Source organism: Cololabis saira, chromosome 9, assembly GCF_033807715.1.
Source record: "Cololabis saira isolate AMF1-May2022 chromosome 9, fColSai1.1, whole genome shotgun sequence".
NCBI lineage: Eukaryota > Metazoa > Chordata > Actinopteri > Beloniformes > Belonidae > Cololabis > Cololabis saira.
Window position 1 is genome coordinate 14,471,060 of NC_084595.1, and position 19,358 is coordinate 14,490,417.

Sequence of the window (19,358 nt, forward strand, 5' to 3'; positions counted from 1 at the left end):
CACTTCCCCAGTTATCTGTTGCTGTGTCCTTGGGCAAGACACTCCCCCCTCCTTACGTCCAGTGAGGTCTGGTGTGTGAATGTTGTATGAATGTTCCGGTGGCGGACGGAGAGGCCTTTGGCTCGGATTGTCTGCCAGGTTTACCACAGACTGACTGTCCTTTCCCCAGGGCAGCAGTGGCTACACATGTAGTTTACCACCACCAGGTGTGAAAGACGAGTGAATGAATAATGGAATTATGTGAGCGCTTTGACTGCAGAAAATCCTCATATCAATCTAATCCAATATTATTTTTACTTTTGGGCACGGTTAATGAGCTGTAAGGGATGGTAAGTAGACGTAAATGCAAAAGAAACTTTAGTTTTGCTCGTGGTACGTCTGGATTTGTAGGTTCGGTTTCCTTGTCAAATAGCAAATACAAAGCAGCACAGAACTCTACAAGCTATATCGTCATGAAAGGTTTGAAGAAATTAAAAATAGATAAAAGAAACACAAGAAATGTATGAAATCGACCCTTTAATGTACTTTTTGCTCCTTAATTACCTTTTGCGGTCAGTCCCTGTTAATCCATTAGAAGGCATGCCATCCAGTCATCGTCCAAAAGAGGACCAGTTTCCCCAGAAAGGATTGTGGTGAAATGAGACGCAGCTTTAACACTCCTTTGGGTGATCGGGAAGCTGTACTCATTGATTAGTAATTGTCCTTTCCCCTTTCCTGAGAGGCTGTTTGTCCCACAGAGAGGTGGCCGTTACACCACATCTGGCCACGGGGACCATTCAAGGGCAATCAGCACAAACAGACTCAGCATAACCACTTAGATGGGAGTGCACTGGCTGGGATTGGCCTCAGCTGGTAAAAGCACCAAAGTCTGGAGAGCAAGATCAATTTAGTGGGCTGATGTGAAGATGTCACAGTAAGCTGCAGTGGTGCAGCTTCCTGCAAACCCTTGAGTGAAAGCCATCAAACCCCTGTTTCTCACCAGAGTGTGATGGCTAAAGTGGTCTATTTCATTTATGGCTGGCTCTATACAGTAGCTTAAGGGGGACTCGGGTAAGATACTAAATAGGACCAAAACTGCTGGATTCACTGAAAAACATTACTTTTCAAAATTGGCAGGAAAATGCACGAGTTTATCAACATTACTGATGTTTTACACATGAAATTACATTAATTAACACAGTCAACATCACCGTTTCCTCAAATGTTAATAATGGTTGCATTTTGTTTATACACAATGCACTTAAAAAGGTTATTAAAGGTATTAAAGTTTATTTGACTGCATCATGTAAATCTATGATTGAAAAAGGTTTCTTCAGTTATTATCCAGATGTTTCTATTGAAGAACTTCATAAAACATACATATATTAATTTTTGACCCATTTTAAACAGTTTCTGTATTCAGTAACAGCCTGGCTACAGGCTGGGCAGCATCAAAAAGAGCTGGTGGTTGTTAAGGACCATGGTTTCATTATAAATGTTCCTACTTGTTTGTCAAAATTACCTTCAAACAACACCATTCTTTACATTTTTGAAGAGTAAGATCATTGATGTAGTTCTACTATAACACTACTTAATCATTATTCACCGTTAAATGGAAACACCGACCCTAAGCTACACCTTTATCGCAAATTCAGTTGAACTTCTCTTTTGGGAAAGCATGTAATGGAAACGCAATTAGTGATCCTGATGACCATGTCAACCCCCCACACTGAAGGTGATGGTATTATGTTTGCGGATGTGGATGTGAGTGGGTGGGTTTTTTTTTCTCATGAAAAGTGTTAATATGATGGTTTTGAATCTTGGTTTTGGAGAGGCGGCTGCCCTCCTTTACATCCAAGAGCGTATCTCTGCACCGTTCCAGCCGACTTCGAACCCTGCTTGCGAGGTCTGTGAGCAGGTTTACTCTGGGTATAAATGAAGCTTTACATTCATTGGTGTACACTCCCCCCTTTAAAATCAGTGTCCTTTAAAATGCGGCAAAAGTAGACCAAGGAAGGTATATAAGCAAGACATTCTGTGTGAAGCAGGTTTGCAAAGCAGCAGTGAGAAAATAAGCAGCAACTCAGTCATTTAAGAGCATTTCAGTCTTTGAATCTCTTTTTTCTCTGCATTTTCTTTTTTCATACTTTTTCTACATCGTCTACATATATATGATGGGTTAATGCTGAGATTGGTAAAATAAACCCTTTTGATTGATAGATAGTGTGAGTGACATAATGTCATAAAGTAGGTTGACACAAGGAGTTGAAGTGTCTCCGGCTATTAGAGTCATAAAGTGAGACAAATTGAGAATATTTAGAATTAACATGAAATGTGATGTTGCAGCACATGTCTTTTGTATATGTATATAAGAGTGAACATGTCCCATGCCATCCCGCCCAACAGTCTGATCTAACCAGATTTATAGGGACCTGAGATGGTTATCATAGAGAGAACTAATCTCAGACTCTTCTGCACATCTAGTCTCTGCCTGCAAGAACATTTTAGTTCATCCGAGTTTCCTCTGATGAAGTACAGAGCAAAGGAACTTACAGAATTTGATCTTCCAAATCTACTTAATGATCTCTGATCTTTAGTTAAATGTCTCTCAGCAAGTAATAGAGAGGACCACCGTCAGTTTTGCTCTGGCATTCCTGGCATGGGGAGCCCGATGAACTTCATAGTGCTCCAAATGAGTTTTATGGTTCAGTGTGTTTAAGAAGGGAAGTGCTCTGATGTTACATCTGCTGGAACTTAGATACAGAACAGCATAACATAAAGTAAAGATGGATTAAAAAAAACAAAACAAATACTATATTAGTCTGATTTTATTCTCACAAAATTGATCATCACTGGTGCATAGAGTAATAATATGAAGAAAAGAACCCAGAGAAATATCTGGTCACAAGGAGGAATGAAAACAAACCCCATGTTAAATAAGGTTTTTATGTATTTATTATTTCTCTCTCTCCTTGTTGCCTTTACACTGTATGAAAAGAAGACTTATATCTAAAGTGGATATCCCGGCACGCATTCAAGAGACAATCGTTGTGTTCACACAGCAATTACAAAGCAACGTTGCTTTTTGATCCTTCTACGTTGGCTCTTCCTTTCATTTTGAAGCAGAATTCACCAAGCGTTGGATTGTTCACCCACTAACGGGCAAAGTGAGCTGGGTTTAGACCGTCATAGTTTTACCCTACTGATGATGTGTTGTTGCAATAATAATTATGAACTGCACTGCACATAGTTCATCAGTGCATCCTGAAGTTACAGTTCTAAGTGGTGTTGAAATGCTTTCACTGATGGGGTTATCAAAAGGGTTATCTGATGTTATGTCCATCAGTGTCTGAAAAATAAACAAGTAGGATAAGTGCTAAAATCTATCCCAATGATGCAAAGTAAGATCTTTTTTTTTTTGGAGGTGGGATTGTGTGAGGTCGTCACCTTAATCTCGGTTTGGAGAATCAGAGGCATCATAGGCAGTTAGACAAACAGCTACTCATTCAGAGTCTGGCAAGAGTTTCAGAACTAAGACAAAAAAATGTGTGCAGCATTGAATGTCTTCTTTAATGAAATGAAGGTTAGACCCAGATAAACGTGTTGGTTTTGTTGCAGGTAGAGGCCCGTGGTCCCACAAGTTGGGTTGTTTCCCATTAATAACCATGATTTTGGGAGTAATACATAGTATCCAGGAAGCTTCGACGCATGCTTTAAGAAGTTTTAAATATATGACTGGTACATGGCGAATCACTTAGCCGAGGAATGATTCAGTCAACATCATATTGAACACATATGTTGCCCTGCATCTTTGTACTTGCAAAAGTTAAGCATTAAAAGAAAAAGAGGGTAAAATTAATAAAATGATCTTTGAAAAATTGATAATACCAATTCAGTTAGTGGCAGATCCCAGAATACAGACACTGTGTACATACATCTACTGATGCCTCTGGACACATCTTCAGTGATGTTCCTGGAATCATCGGGTGTTTCGGGTCTTTCAACATCATACACCCTCCTCCAGGTGACCCAACCGGGGCTGATCAAACCCCAGCTTGTGTCCAGATGGCTAGCTACCATGACTCCATGGCTCTCCTCTTTTGAGCCACAGCCATCTTGAGGCTCTCTCTGCCGCATCGGTGGTGCTGCGGATGGCTCTCCTCTTCCTCTCTCCCACGATGCCTAAATAGCTAAAGGCTCTGGCCAAAGAACGGGCCGCAAAACCTCTGCATCCTACCTCCACTGGAAGGCACCTCGCTCTCCACCCTGCCTGCTGGCAGTCACTGACCAGTCCTGCGTACTTGGAAAGTTTCCTCTCGAAGGCTTCATCCAAGCGTTCTTCCCATGGAACTGTCAGCTCCAGCATCACTGTTCGCTTGGTGGACTCCGACACGAGGACAATGTCTGGCCGCAGGGTGGTGACAGCAATGTGGCTGGGGAACTTCAGTTGTCGTTCAAGGTCCACCAGCAGCTGCCAGTCTCTTGCAGAGGTCAGGATGCCAGCAGTAGATCTTCTGGCAGGGGTTGCCTGCTCCCCAGCTCTGATAAAGGCGATGGTTCTCTTGGAGGGCCGGAACTGCTTTGCCCACACAAGTCCAGCGCTGATGGCCTCAGCAATGGTCTTAAGGACTTGGTCATGCCTCCAGCGGTACCTTCCATCTCCAAGTGCCCTGGTGCAGCAGCTGAGGATGTGTTCTAGAGTTCCTCGCTTGGAACACAAGGGGCACGCTGGTGTCTCTGCTAAGCCCCATGTGTGCAGGTTTGATGGGCTTGGGAGCATGTCGTAGACTGCCTGGATGAGGAATTTGATGCGTTGGGGCTCGGCTCTCCAGAGTTCAGTCCAGGTCACCTTCCTCTCTGTCGCATTCTCCCATCTTGTCCAGGCTCCCTGTTGTTTCATCCCCACTGCCTTGCAGGATCTAGTCTCCTCCTCTACTGCTCTCACCTCCTCCTGGACAAGGCACCGCCTCTCCTTCCCCTTGGTGTTGAATTGAGGAGTTGGAAAGGACCCTAGCCCAGCTCTGCCCCGTGTGACCACTCCCACCAGGTTTTTGTGACGTAGCCTGGCCTCTGCCTCTTGGACAGCATCCTCTGCTCTCCACTTCCTGCCAGTCCTCACTTGGATCCCAGCATTGGCCACCTTTGGGTCCCTTGAATCCCTGTACTGCACCACCTCTCTGGCTCTTGTCACCTTGAATTCCTCCTCCAAGGATCTAAAGGGCAGCTGCAGTTTGTTGTTGCGCCCATAGAGAGCGATGCTGCTCAGACTCTTCGGTAACCCAAGCCATCTTCGGAGGTGTTTGCTGACCTTCCTCTCCAGAGTTTCAACCGCTGAGATTGGGAAGGCGTAGACAAGGAGGGGCCACAGGACCCTGGGGAGAATGCCATGCTGGTAGATCCAGGCTTTGAACTTCCCAGGAAGGCCTGTCTTGTCTACAGTTTTCAGCCAGCCATCCAACTCAGCGCAAGTGGACTGAATTGATGTTTTGTCTCTCAGAGAGCTGTCAAAAGCCTTGCCCAAGCTCTTGACTGGCTTCTCTGAGATGGTAGGGATGTCTTCGCCGGAGATGGTAAACCGGAATTTGTCTTCCACCCTCCCGCGCTTCAGCACCATTGATCTAGATTTGGCTGGTTTAAAACACATCCGGGCCCACTCCACTAGCTTCTCGAGACCCTTTAAAATCCATCGGCAGCCTGGTACTGATTCAGTGGTGACTGTGAGGTCATCCATGAATGCCCTGATGGGTGGCTGCCGCTGTCCGGATCTCGATTGAGGCCCTCTGCACTCTGGCTCCGCAGACTTGATGAGCATGTTCATGGCTAGGGAGAACAGTGTCACAGAGATGGTACACCCTGTGACAATGCCAATATCTACCTTGTGCCAAGATGATGTTGTTGCTCCAGAGGAAACCCTCATCCTGAAGTTGTCGTAATAGTCAGTGATGAGGTCTCTACACCTGCTGGGGACATGATGTTTTGTCAGTGTGAGTTGGACCAGCTTGTGAGGAATGGAGCCAAAAGCATTTGCCAGGTCGAGCCATAACACTGACAGGTTGCCTTTGTTCTCTCTGGCCTCCCGGATTAGCTGTGTCACCACGCCGGTATGCTCCATACAGCCTGGCATTCCTGGTATGCCACCCTTCTGCACTGATGTGTCAATGTAAGTGTTCTTTACCAGGTAGGTGCTCAGGCGTCTTGAGATGGCGCTGAAGAAAACCTTCGCCTCGACACACAGCAGGGATATGATACGGAACTGGTCTAGCTGGGTGGAGTTTTCCTCCTTCGGGATCCACACCCCTTCAGCCACTCGCCATTGATCTGGGATCTTCCCTCTTCTCCAGAACACTCGCAGGAGTTTCCATAGACGCTGTAGGAGTTTGGGACAGTTCTTGTACACTTTGTATGAAGTGCCACTTGGTCCTGGAGCAGAGCTAGCCCTTGCTTTGCGGACAACCTCTCTGACTTCCTTAAGCTGCAGCTCAGTCATGTCGAACTGCATGTCCGGAACAGGGGGGTCTATTAGGATGTTGCACTCTCCCAACTCATGCTCTCTCTCGGGGTCGCTATATATCCGAGTGAGATATTGGTCAATGTCTTCCTGCGAGGAGGCAAGTTTCCCGCTGCGCTTCTGCCCCAGAAGGTCCTTCATGAAATTGAAGGGGTTGGCAATAAAGGCAGCACGTTTACGTGTCCTCTCACGCCGGCGCCTTCGATGCCACTCTGCTCGTCGGAGAATCCTGATCTTCTTCCTCAAGATGCACATTAGCTGGGCCAGGCCAATGCGCTCCTCCTCTCCTGCCACCTTGTGCTGGGACTTAAGCAATTTCATCTCCTGCCTGATGTTATGGATCTTGGCAGCTCTCTGGTTCTTTGTGTAGGGTGTTCCGGGGCTTTTCTTCTTCTCTTCACCAACAGAATATAGTTTTCCACAACATACAGTAAGCTCAGATGAGGTTTTTTCATAAAGTACTTCCAACAATATTAAAAAACTATGGGCCAAATCCACAAAAGGATTGCGCGGCTTTTGCGGCCGCTAAACCGGTGCAAATGAGACAAAAAGAGAGCGTCTAATTCACAAAGCACCCGCAAAGGGGGAATTGCTCCACAAACTGTCACAGACTGCCAAGCAAATAGTGGCAGTCTGCGCCGGTACCATTTGCATGCATGCAAATTAGGTAATTCGGCGCAAAATTGCCCCCTTTCTATGCAAATAAGCCTCATTGCAAAAAGCACCTAATTCACAAAGGCCAGGGCTATTTGCCACACGCAAAAATAGTGGAGCAAATACCGTCTTTCAGAAGCGTGTATTAAACTGCGCGCAAACTCCTCACTCCCCGTCTCTCTGTTTCTCTCTCTCAATGTCATTCAAGCCTGTGTGATACTGAATGATATTAAGGGTGAAATCTACAGTCAGACATGAGTGTACACAGTCAGATCAAGTGGGGTTGTGGACTTATCTCGGATTTAAAAATAAAAATAACAGGACGGAGCTCAGGATTCATCCATACAGTAGGGGCTGCTTTATTACAAACAATTCCACCATATAAACATAATCTAGAATGTGTGTGTTTAACAGCTTAATAATGTCATCACATATCACAACATATATCAGACTTAAAATAATAAAATAATAAATTAAAATAGCGCTGATCGTGTCTCTCTGTGTGAAGCTCAGTCAGTCAGGACTCTGGTGCTGCTGCTGCTGCTGCCGTGGTGACATGCGGGGAACCTCCTCACACTGTAGGACAGAACAAATGAGGGGCTGCGTTTAGGGAGCCCCACGGAGCCCCTAAAGGGACTCAGATTTTTTTTTCATATATATGAGTTTTACTCGCGCGTGAAACCTTTACGTGCAGGTGTATGGTGCCTAAATTAGGGTCCCGCGTTAAAACGACGCAGAGCCTACGGCGTAGGGTACGCGGCGACGCGCACCTACGCCGTAGGCTCTGCGTTAAAGGAACGCAGAACCATAAACCCGTCCTGAGCAGCTCTGAGGGGAGACGGGAGAGGAGGAGGGGGAGCGGGGGGTGAAGCGGGGCTGCGGGGCCGTTTTCGTATCGCTTTCATACAGTGTACACATACAGCTTTCATACGTGTAGCAAAACAAAGAACATGAATTACCATTAGATCCTGATCTGATCCCGATCCAGTGTTAATGAAGTTACCGGTGCTGTGCCTTGTGCGTAAATGCGCACAGCCTCTTAACATTTGACATTTCATTAGCTTATGTCATACAGACACTGAGGTCTTTTCTATCTATCTATCTATCTATCTATCTATCTATCTATCTATCTATCTATCTATCTATCTATCTATCTATCTATCTATCTATCTATCTATCTATCTATCTATCTATCTATCTATCTGCATGCGAAATACTAGAAGTACAAATACGTGAAAGTTGAGGCTGTTGTGCTCTCTGCAGTCTCATTATGGACCAATCTGTGTGCTGAAATACGGAGAACACTGGAAACAGCTCCGCTCACTCAGACAAGTGCAAATTGCAATCAGCCGCAAAACTTTATGGGCGTGTTTGCGCCGGTATATCATTAGAGCAAAATCTTTTGTGAATAGGACCTTAAAGCGGAGCAAATTGCGGGCGCTAATGCAGCGCAATTCACAGGGCTATTTGCGGGCGCAATCTGTTCTTTGTGGATTTACCCCTATGTGGTTGTTATATCCATTGAAACATTTTAAGAATCAAATGAGACAATATAGCTCTATAAGAACATAGGAAAGAGTTAAAAAGGTATTATTCTGCTTATGTTTTTAATTAAAATGCTCATTAACTGCTTCACATTGGATTAAGTCCCACACTGACTTCTCTGAGGAGCTGAGCAATAGTATGTGATCCCGTCATTCAACACCCCATAGGTGTCTGTCTTGGTTTTATAGCTTTCTATATATATAGCTTTACTATGATATTACTCTAAATACAATTACAGTTCATAAAATCTTGTCACAACACAACACTGACCTTTGACGGTTTTATCGCAGCAAGATGGCTCGCCTGCCGGCCTGCCATGGAAATGAGGCCTTTCTCCACTGTAGTGCTGTTTTCACCTCAGTGCTCGCTACATGGAGTAGCTGTCAGGCAGTCGCTTGTCGCTCCACAGCAGTGTTGCTCCCTGGTTCTCCAGCCTGAGAGCGTGTGACTGCTATCTAATACAGAGGAGACTTAAAGTCCTCAAAGGTACTTTCCAAAACCCCTCTTAGAACGAAAAAGACACTTGTTGTTAGACTGCATACGAAGAACTGGACAAACCCGTTGTGATGTCACCAATAGGTTTTCTGAAAAGTTCTTATGAAGCTTGTATTTCTTTGAACTTTGCAGCGCGATTTTGCAAATGGTCAGAACGAACAGGCTGGGAGAGCTGGCTTTGACACACAAACTTCATATTCAGGGACAGCTAGCCTTTTAACTTGACTGACTAGCTAATGCTAACCTCTGATGTAAAGTAATATTAATTTAAATTCAATCATCCTCATTTCAAGTGTTGCTACCAAAACTATCAGATTTACTTTTTGCAACCAAAAAATATAAATTTGAAACCGATGCTATCATCGGTGCTATCATCCTTCTGGGTTGTACTTTTCTTTATGCAGTTTCCAAACCATCGTTATATCTGAACTGTCTTTCTCAGCTGCCTTTCTTGTGTTTAAATTCTAAAACAAGCCCCATGTTGATCTGCAGTGGGGAGTCGGGACATGTAGTATGGGAGTAGTAGCTCACTGAGTCCTGAAAAACTCTAAATTAAAACTTTATCAATGACATTACCAACGTTATTATATGATAAAGAAGTAACAGACAGCAACAATTTACCTCCCTTTCCTGGTTCTCTATGACCACATCAAGCAGGTTTTTGGCACTCTGGCATTGACACAATGGCACCAGATGATCCTGGCTACATCCTGCCTCCCTGCTCTAGATTGACGACCCTGATTTGACACTTGTTAGGGCCCAAGCACTGACAGTGCGAAGGCCCTATTGTATCTGTAGGAATTTTTTTTTCCTTGTTTTTCTCGTTTTTATTTTTCCGACGAAATTAGGGCCTTTTTGCCCCCCTAAACGTGCCCCAAAAGTCACCAAATTTTGCATGCAAGCGAGGCCTGGCGTAAAATTTGATATTTAATGGTTTGCATTAATGGGTGTGGCCTAATGGCTCAACACCGCCCCCTAGAAAACTTTGTGCCTCAAGCCCCACAATACGGTTTGACGTACATGCACGGAAATCAATACACACCTGTATCATGTCAAAACTTAAAGAAAAGTCTCTTGGCACCATGGCCGAAACCGAACAGGAAGTCGTTTGTAGTAGTAGTTTGAATTAATCGTGTAATTTTGCCGCAATTTATGCCATTTCTTCGGCCGCTTCTTCGCCCGAACAGTAACGTGCACCCAGGTGTGTTATACATCAAAATGTGTGTCTCGATCCTGCGACGACGCGCATTACTTTTCTCAGTCAAAAGCGTTACCGTGGCTACGATAAACGCTAAAAAGAGCGCCCCCCCCCCCTTTCTGTGATTGGTCCATATTTGATAGCTTCTACTTTCTGCCATAACTTTTGAATGGTTTGACAAAGAATCGTGGGTGGTGTCATCGGACTCGGTTTTGAGTCTTTGAACATAATTGGTGCAAATCAGCCCCGCCCCTTCTTCTGATTGGTCTTTATTTGATAGTCCCTATTTTCTGCCATAACTTTTGATTGGTTTGATATAGAGAGTCGTAGGTGGTGTTAATCGGACTCAGTTTTGAGTCTTTGAACATAATTGGTGCAAATCAGCCCCGCCCCTTCTTCTGATTGGTCTTTATTTGATAGTCCCTATTTTCTGCCATAACTTTTGAATGGTTTGACATAAAGAGTCATGGGTGGTGTCATCGGACTTCGTTTTGAGTCCTTGACCTTTATTAGTGAAAATTGCACGCACGAGGGCCCGTTCATCACTGCTTGCAGCTTTAATTTGGGAATTGCAACTGCAAAAGTAAAGTGTGAAACTGAGAAAGATGTCTTGGAAATGGAGATAGTTTGAGAACTGATGGAGAAAAAAGAAAAGTATAACCCAAAAAGAAGATTGCTCTCCCGGTTGGGGATTTTGACCTCTTGGTTACTGATTCAAGGATTTTGCCTTTCAGATTCTGGTTTTTGATTCTCAGACTTTAGTCTTTGATTCGTAATTCTTTTAGCATTGGATTGATACCATACAAAACAGCATGGGGGGAGGGTTCAGTGGAGATTGACTCACTTTTGGTTTGGCTTGCTTGTGAGTGGCATATCTGTTAGGAATTCTTGTTGCCTCATCCCTGCAGGGTGAGAAGGTGTTTTTTCCATACTTTTTAACATTTGCCAGGAGATTATGTTAACAACACAAGGCTTTTATGGGCATATGATGGGACAAAGGGTTGTATTGATCTGAGGTGCAGCTCACCAATTATTCCTTGGATTTTACAACATTTTACACTTATTGGACTCGGAGAAAAGAGATGAAAATTTGATAAACAGAAAAGATCAATTTCTGTCTGACTCAAAGATTCCAACATCTGTCAAAGGAGGAAACAGAGTATCTGTTATTGAATCAGTGAGATGTTGAAGGATCCATTAAAAGATAGGGATGTTTATAAGTATCTAGTCAGGTTTTTCTTTTTAAATATCTAATTTAAATTGATCTTGAATGTATCTGATCTGGAAATGACCAAGAGCACCTGATTTATTGACCTAAGTTTTCTGCACAAATTGTGAAAACGCAGAAATTCAGACAAAAATAGGGGTGCCATGTCTTCGAGCCTCTTAAAAGCAAGCTTGAAATGCCTCTCTCAGGTATAAATCTCTTCTTCCCATTCATCAGCATCATTGCAGTCTTTCCAAACAGCAAACGGAAACACTGCATCCATCTCAGCTCTAATGACAATCTTGTCATTCCAGTTAGTGTTTCTTCATCTTTCCACCTTTGTCCTTCTTGTCTCCCTCTTGTTTAATTCATTGCTTGTTGACAAACAGCTAAGTAATGCATTGCTGCCACCAAGCGGTATGGAGTGGTAGTTCACCGAGTCAGTGGATCCTGTAGGGTCCTTCATTGGAGTTGGTGACGAGATTACGAAAAGTACAATGGAGGAGGCTGTCAGCTTCCTACGTTTTTTGCCATGCTCTCAAATGAAAAGCTGCCCAAGGATTTTGTTTTTTTTCAACAGTGCTGAAAATTCAAGCGAAAAACATTTTCCAAATTTCTGATTTCCCCAGGTCCATCAGAAGGAATGGTTAAACATTTCAAGATATTGGATAGACTTGTGGAGCACCACCCAGAAGGTTTAAGCCACTGTTTAAAGGCAATCCAATACAAACTTTCATGAGCTGGGCTTATTCCTGGGATTTGGTTTCCCTGTCTCCTCTTCTTTATAACCTCTGCTGTGTTTTATTCCCTCCCTCCTGTTGTTTCAGGGGTTATGTTTTGTTGATCTTCTGGAATATTTTAAGTTTAATTTTGACTTTTCTCTTGAAACATTTTTGTCCGGTTACATTTTTACTTGTTTATTTTTTAAGTCATGCTTTTGTTTCTACTGATATTTGAATATCTCCGTAAAGCAATGACTCCCCTTGTTGTTAAGATGAGCTATACAAATAAACTTGCCTTTGTTTATGTCCTGTGTCATTTTAAAGGTTTTTTCCCTTTGCATGTTGTCCTGTCGGGTCTCTCTTCTGTCTGAATTTGAGTCCTGGAACATAATTGGTGCAAATTCTGATTAGTCTTGATCTTCTGATTAGTCAATATTTGATAGTCCCTATTCTCTGCCATAACTTTTGAACGGGTTGTGATAAAGACATGTGGGTGGTGTCATCGGACTCAGTATTGAGTACTTGACCTTCATTGGCCTGAATTAGCCCCGCCCCTTCTTCTGATTGGTCAAAATTTGATAGTCCTTATTTTCTGCTATAACTTTTGAATGGTTTGACATAGAGAGTCGTGGGTGGTGTCATCTCACTCGGTTTTGAGTACTTGACCTTCATTGGCATGAATTAGCCCACCCCCCTTGTTCTGATTGGTCGATATTTGATAGATCCCTATTTTCTGCCGTAACCTTTGAATGGTATGACATACATAGTCGTGGGTGGTGTCATCGGACTCGGTTTTGACTCCTTCACCTTATTTGCTGCAAATCAGCCCCACCACTTCTTCAGATTGGTCGATATGTGATAGTTCCGATTTTCTGCAATAACTTTTGAATGGTTTGACATAAAGACTTGTGGGTGGTGTCATCGGACTTAGTTTTGAGTCCTTGAACATAATTGCTGAAAATTAGCCCCACCCCTTCATCTGATTGGTCGATATCTGATAGTTCCTACTTTCTGCCATAACTTTTGAATGGTTTGATATAGAGAGTCGTGGCTGGTGTCATCCGCTAAATGTCCAGGTCTGAAGAATCTACATGCAAGTCATACAAGTGCTTCCACTGCAGCCTGAACGTGCACAAGGGTGCAAGGGGCCCGTTCATCGCTGCTTGCAGCTTTAACTTCTTATTGTTTTGGTTCAAGATTTCCTTCCTTGGTGGCTCCTTAAGTTTGAAATAAAGGACTTTGATTTATTACACTTTTAAAAGGTGAGTTTCCTTCAGCCATTAACACATTTACATTGTGACACGTATTTTGTACTTCTTTTTCTAGACTTACACAATATGCAGATATAAATCATGGCTTGGTAAGATTTTGCGTGGTTAAAGTGACACTCCTGATGTTTTTGTATCACAGGTGTGGCTCTCAAATATACAAAAAACACTGAAGATGACAAATAAAATCAAAAAACTGCCTATTATTGTGATTTCTGAAAAATCTATTGGTAACAAATGTCAAAAACCGTTAACAGTCCACCTGCACATAGATCTTTTAAATCAATTTTTCAAATCCCTCAACTTTGTCTGATATGGCCTGCTCTTCCTTCTCTTCCCGAGACTGTAAGAAGGATTTGAACATTTCCCACAAAATTAATTTAAATCTGTAACTCTGCATCCATTACTCGTCATCAAACAGCAGGAGCCAGGAGCCAGGCACCAGGCAGCGGTGATGAAGAGAGAGACCTTGTGCATTTCACCCATCAACTCACCATTATTAACTGTTGCAGTATGTGTGGCTGTGGTATGGAAATCTTTCTGCAGTAGGAGGATCCTCAGAAGTCTTGTCGTGACTCAGACTGAGAATGTTGAAAAGCTGATGCCACACTGTAGAGTTGCAGGAAGCATGAAACCGAGCTTGGTTCAGCAGTATATTGATCGTCTTTCTCCAAAGCGTCGACACACCTAGCAGGTTCATCTGCTTCGCACCAAACCAAATCATCTGAGACTCTTTATGTTTACTGCCCTACGGCATTAAAGACAAAAAGCAATAGCTATGTTTGTGTAGAGACACAGAGATGCTGTATATTTCAGAATATTTTTGAAAATGTATTAAATACGAAGTACGTTGGCTTGATTTGCCTCCACTCATACCTTTTAAAAGAAAAAAATTCCAAATCTTACTCTTTAGGTTTTTCTTTTTTGGGCTCTTGCAGATGAAAGCGGGGCAAGAATCACACAGCTTCAAAATTCTCACTTGCAAATTCTTGGGTTGACAGGGTTCCTCCACCAGCTTCAATTATGAATGACAGGCTTTTATCTCTTGCCGGCTAACTAGGTGAGATGATAAAATACGCTCACGCCAAGCTCTCTCCCACCCTTTCCTTTTTTAGTCTCTTAGATACCTGGAATCAGCCTTTCTAAAGGATCAGATAATTGAGAATAGAAATGGGTCTAGAAAAATCATATTGTAGTTCAAAAGAGTTAAGTTTAATGAAGAGTGAGGGAATAAAAAAAAGAAAAATAATAGGCTGAGAGTATGTTTAAAGAATAGAGTGGAACAAAATAACTACACGGCTCTTAAGGAAAATGAGCAGGGAGGGAGTAAGCAGCAAGGGAGAGTATTTACAGTATTTTTTTTGTCTTTTGTTCTTTACTCAGATGAATATGTTTATTTTGAGCAATTCTCAAGTAGCCTTGATCCTTTACTCTCTTTCTTTTTTGCGGGCAGCTAACAGCAATGACATCCTCGTCTAATGTCACAGAGGCTGATTTAGAAGTGCTGTCCAAACCTCTAACAAGTCATTCTTAAAGTAATATAGAGCATAGCATTTGAATACATGTCAGAAGGGCCACTCCGAGGGATTAGGTCACAGTTGAGATGGGCGAAAGGATCTGGCATCAATCCGACTGGATCCAATTAGCTCCCTCTGACAAGAGGCCAGGACGGGCCTAAGTCTGCAGTGACATCTGTTTCTCTGAGCCGGGTTTCAATCCTTCAGGAGGGATGGAGGGATGCAGGGCTCAGAGAAATAAGGGGAGAACAAACAAGTCATTGCTTCAGGAGAACACCTAGCACATACTCATTAGAAAAGCATTGGTGACTCTTTTCTCCCCCTCCTTCCCTGCCGAGTGTTTGGCAAAAACTGCGCTTAAAGCCTGACGCCATCAGAGCTGTTGATTTTCATAGCATGAAACTAAGCGGCAGAGAAAATGAAAAGTGATTAGAATGATCACTTTTCAAATCACTTTCAGATAAAAATAATTACCCGAAGAGTACTGACCCCGGGGACTAAATTTGTTGTAGTTGTCATGATGGTAAATAAGTGGTGGAAATGGGGATGAAAATAAGCGTATCAGTGGTCCTTTGAAGTATTCTCTGCTTTTTAAAAATAAGCATAGTGGCTTCACTATTTGCCTTTACTGCTGTGGAAAGAAGCAGCGGCTCAGACAGGAAGCTCTGTGGCCTTGGCACCCCATGGCAGGGATCATGGATGGCATCCTTCATGCAGGAAGCACTTGGCCCATGGACTAATGGTATTCAGGTCCCTGAAAGTGCCTCCTGCACAGCTGTGCTTTCCTCAGAACCATCACCAGCTGGGCTGAACGGGCCATCCAGCAAAGGTTATACAAGGGACAGCAGCAGAAGCTGGGTTCTGAATTCAAGGAACAAAGAGGATGTCCCCAGAATGCTGCAAGTGCTGCAGCAGCAGCAGCTATCAACTTCTGCATAAACGATTTTCATTGTGTTTCCTTCAGCTTTTGTTTCAAGGCAATGCCATGCAAAAAGTCAGATGGCATCCAGTAAGTCACGTTGTATCTCTAAACAAGGGTGTTGATATTTTTATCAGCAGTGCAAGGATCTTCTTTTCCAGTGACGGAGACGTTATTTATGGAGTCTGCATGTTCTCCTCGTGCTTGCTGTAGAAAACCTCTGGGGACTCCCACCTCCTTCTGCAGTTCAAAAATGTGGATGTGGGATCATTTGTGAGTCTAGTGTACCAGTAGAAGCAGATATGAGAGTATCTCGGTAGCCCTGCAATGCTGTAGGCCTGGCCAGGGTTTTCCCATGCCTTTTGCACAAAGAGAGTTGAAGTAACTCCAGCAGACCCCCCAACAACATGCAGGAATACAGCTCTCCAGGACCAGGGTTGGAGACCCCAGCTTGAGTGCATAAAGCTATTTACTAAGAGGATTCTTAAAACCAAACCCTTAGTATTGATGTCTACTCTACCACAAGGCCGCATAGACACTAAACTGAAATCCGAGTTGCCCTGGTGGAAAAAGTCTCGACATTGATCTTTCTGTTGCATGATAATGGTCTGTCTGCTCCTCCACATCTATAATGTCTCTCCTTTAAAAGACTGCTCTTGCTTTGTCATCACAACAGTGTAGGTTTGTTAATTAATATCACAGTGAGAAGTTGATTACATTTCTTCTCTGTTATGTGTCATTTTAAAGTAAAAAAGACCACATTTACAAAGGCAAGGAGCAGGATGCATATGTAATGAATAATCTTACATCTAAAACTGGTTCTGCTGCTGTAATTGCACATTTAATGAGACAAACTGAAGCAGCAGAAAGAAGCTGTGATATTTGGAGTACGTGAAAAAGATGAAGAGAAGATAGCGGGAACTCAAAGTGATTTTTAACCTGCTTAACTGCCGCTGTCAGCAGGGGCTCGATATGCCAACTGTGGCATAGATACCCAAGTGTTAAACCAACAGGCAGAGTCAAAGCTCATCCATGTAAAATGTATGTAAACCGTAACATGTACTGAATGACTTTTTCTCCTCAGATTAACATTATTGTTGAATATTGGCGTCAGACCAGTGTGTGGGTTTGGAGGAGGAAGTCACGTCAACGGACACCCCTTTCTGTGTCCACGCAAAGAATTGCCTCCAGAGGAGGAAGAAATTGGAACAGTGCTCTCATCATCCCTGAGCCATAGGTCATGGTTTTAACACTAATCCTGAGGGATGAACAAGGTGGGGACATCCTCCAAGGCATGCTGCAAAACAATTGTACCCTGTCCGACCGATCACATGCTCACAAAACTGGTCTCATGCTAATGAAAAAGGGCAGCTGCCCCTCTGAAAAGTTACCATCAGAGCACCCAACGGCAACTGTGGATGAAGGTGGACGCTTCCAGGGCGTGGCCTGGACTGACATGAAGTCGATGCCCAAAACACATTTCATCCAAACACTTGGAGAGTAACCTCGGGCCTTGGCGTGGCGTTTACCGAGGGGCGGTTCTGCATGATACTTGTAATGAAATACAGCAGATGCAGTTATCATCTGGAAATCAAAAGGCATTGCAGCAGCAGCTCGCGCAAGCTTTGCCCGCCTGCAGGCATCACTGCCAGTTTAATTATTGTTTTGCTGTCACAGAGATAATTCACTGAAATGACAGAGGCGTTGTGAAACGTTCAGATGCTTGCAAGTTCGTCTTGCTGGGGAGGTTTCCACAGGTATGGTTCCACTGTGATTAAAAAGAATGTGCATTCTGTTGTTGGCTCATCTCTTCTTTTTGTTTTGGATGAACTGTTTTATTATTGGACAGAGCTTTAATTAATGGCTCAATAATAGAACAACTGCTGTTTCAATCTTTAATAGCCGAGAATCCATTAAACCCTATCTGGCCCACTAAAAAGGTGGTCAATCTGGGATTAAGTTACTGGAGTATCGAGTTGACATTAAGCATTAAACTTCAAGGTGCTGGTGTATGCCGAAGAAAAAAATTCAAAGCAGATAAAAAAAGCTGTAGTGAAACATTTAATGAAGAAAAAAAGGCAGCAAAACAAACTTGGTACCTTTATTCATGAAAAGATTGAATATCAAAATGTGTCTGAGGTTTTCAGACCAAACAAGATTTTAAAGTGAGCAGATACGAAGAACAGCATCTTTGATCCCTCCCTTTTTCTTAAATCTATAAGTGTATTGTACTTCTAAATCTTAACTTCTTTTCAGAAAATCTGGAAACTTTCATCGCTAAGTTCTAAGTCCTCTTTGTGTGTTTGTTTGTTTTACACTGAAAATCTTAATTTATACATCAGAGACAGTAGCTAGAAGCCTGCAATTGATCCCTTCTCTTTCTGTGCTGCTCCTTGCAGAAGAGGGGCAGTTGTGTAACACACCTGCAAGCACCAGATTGTAGATGTGTTGTGGGAGAGATCCCCAGCCCCCGATACACCTTGGACCTGGGAGATGGCACATGTGTAACTTACTGCCAGACATGCTGTTGCCTGGCCCGGGAAGGCCAATTACTCTTTATGTTTGCCTCACAGTCCAACCATGAAATGGATGAATAGAATGCTTGAATGTAACATCAGGTGAGGCAGGAAACAGTGGTCACTGATGGCTTCACACGCCCATCAGTCTGTTGCATGACTGATTATGCAGACACAGACTGTTTAACAATAATTGGAGACATAGGTTTTCTGAAGAGTTCTTTAGAAGCCTCATTTTTGTTTCTCTGCACGAACTGACAAAGTCAGAATCATATCATTGAAGGTTGTATGGCTGATCCTATGATGTTAACCTGTCTTACATTAGTTTCATACTCATCCATAAATCCTCAGGTCAGATGTCACCACCAAAACATCCAAACCAGCGATAGGGCAAAGGTAGCCGCTTTGCTAAGCTTTGCAACCCCTTTTAGGTCAAGCCAGAACCCTTTACTGAGTGCAGCTGAAAAAAACAACTAGCCATTGTAACCTTAAAATGAGACTAACTACGGTAAGTAGCTAAAGTGCCACCATTTGACACCAAAGCCCCAGTTAAATTAAACAACCACAGCCCTAAATTATGCATACATTTGTGGCTTCTGACTGATTTGGTAAATATATCAAAAATATATCAAATATATATATATATATATATTTAATACCTAAGAAGATAACTTGTTTTCTTGCTGTCAGTAAATTCCATGAGCAAAATATCAAGAATGTCGATGCATCAACACCAAATGCAGGCAGTGAGATGCAGTGAGATGCATCCTGGTCTGTCGTTCAGCCTATAGTTGGCCTACATTTAAAAACTAGGTAAACAAGTTAAAAGT

General features: G+C 43.0%; 1 protein-coding gene across 1 annotated transcript; it reads right to left on the bottom strand.

The window, feature by feature from the left end:
* Positions 1–3,978: 3,978 nt before the first annotated feature.
* On the bottom strand, positions 3,979–6,808 carry LOC133450955 (uncharacterized). The gene has a single exon (XM_061729858.1). It carries the CDS (start codon positions 6,806–6,808, stop codon positions 4,049–4,051), a length of 2,760 nt encoding a protein of 919 aa, XP_061585842.1. The 3' UTR covers positions 3,979–4,048.
* Positions 6,809–19,358: the final 12,550 nt, after the last annotated feature.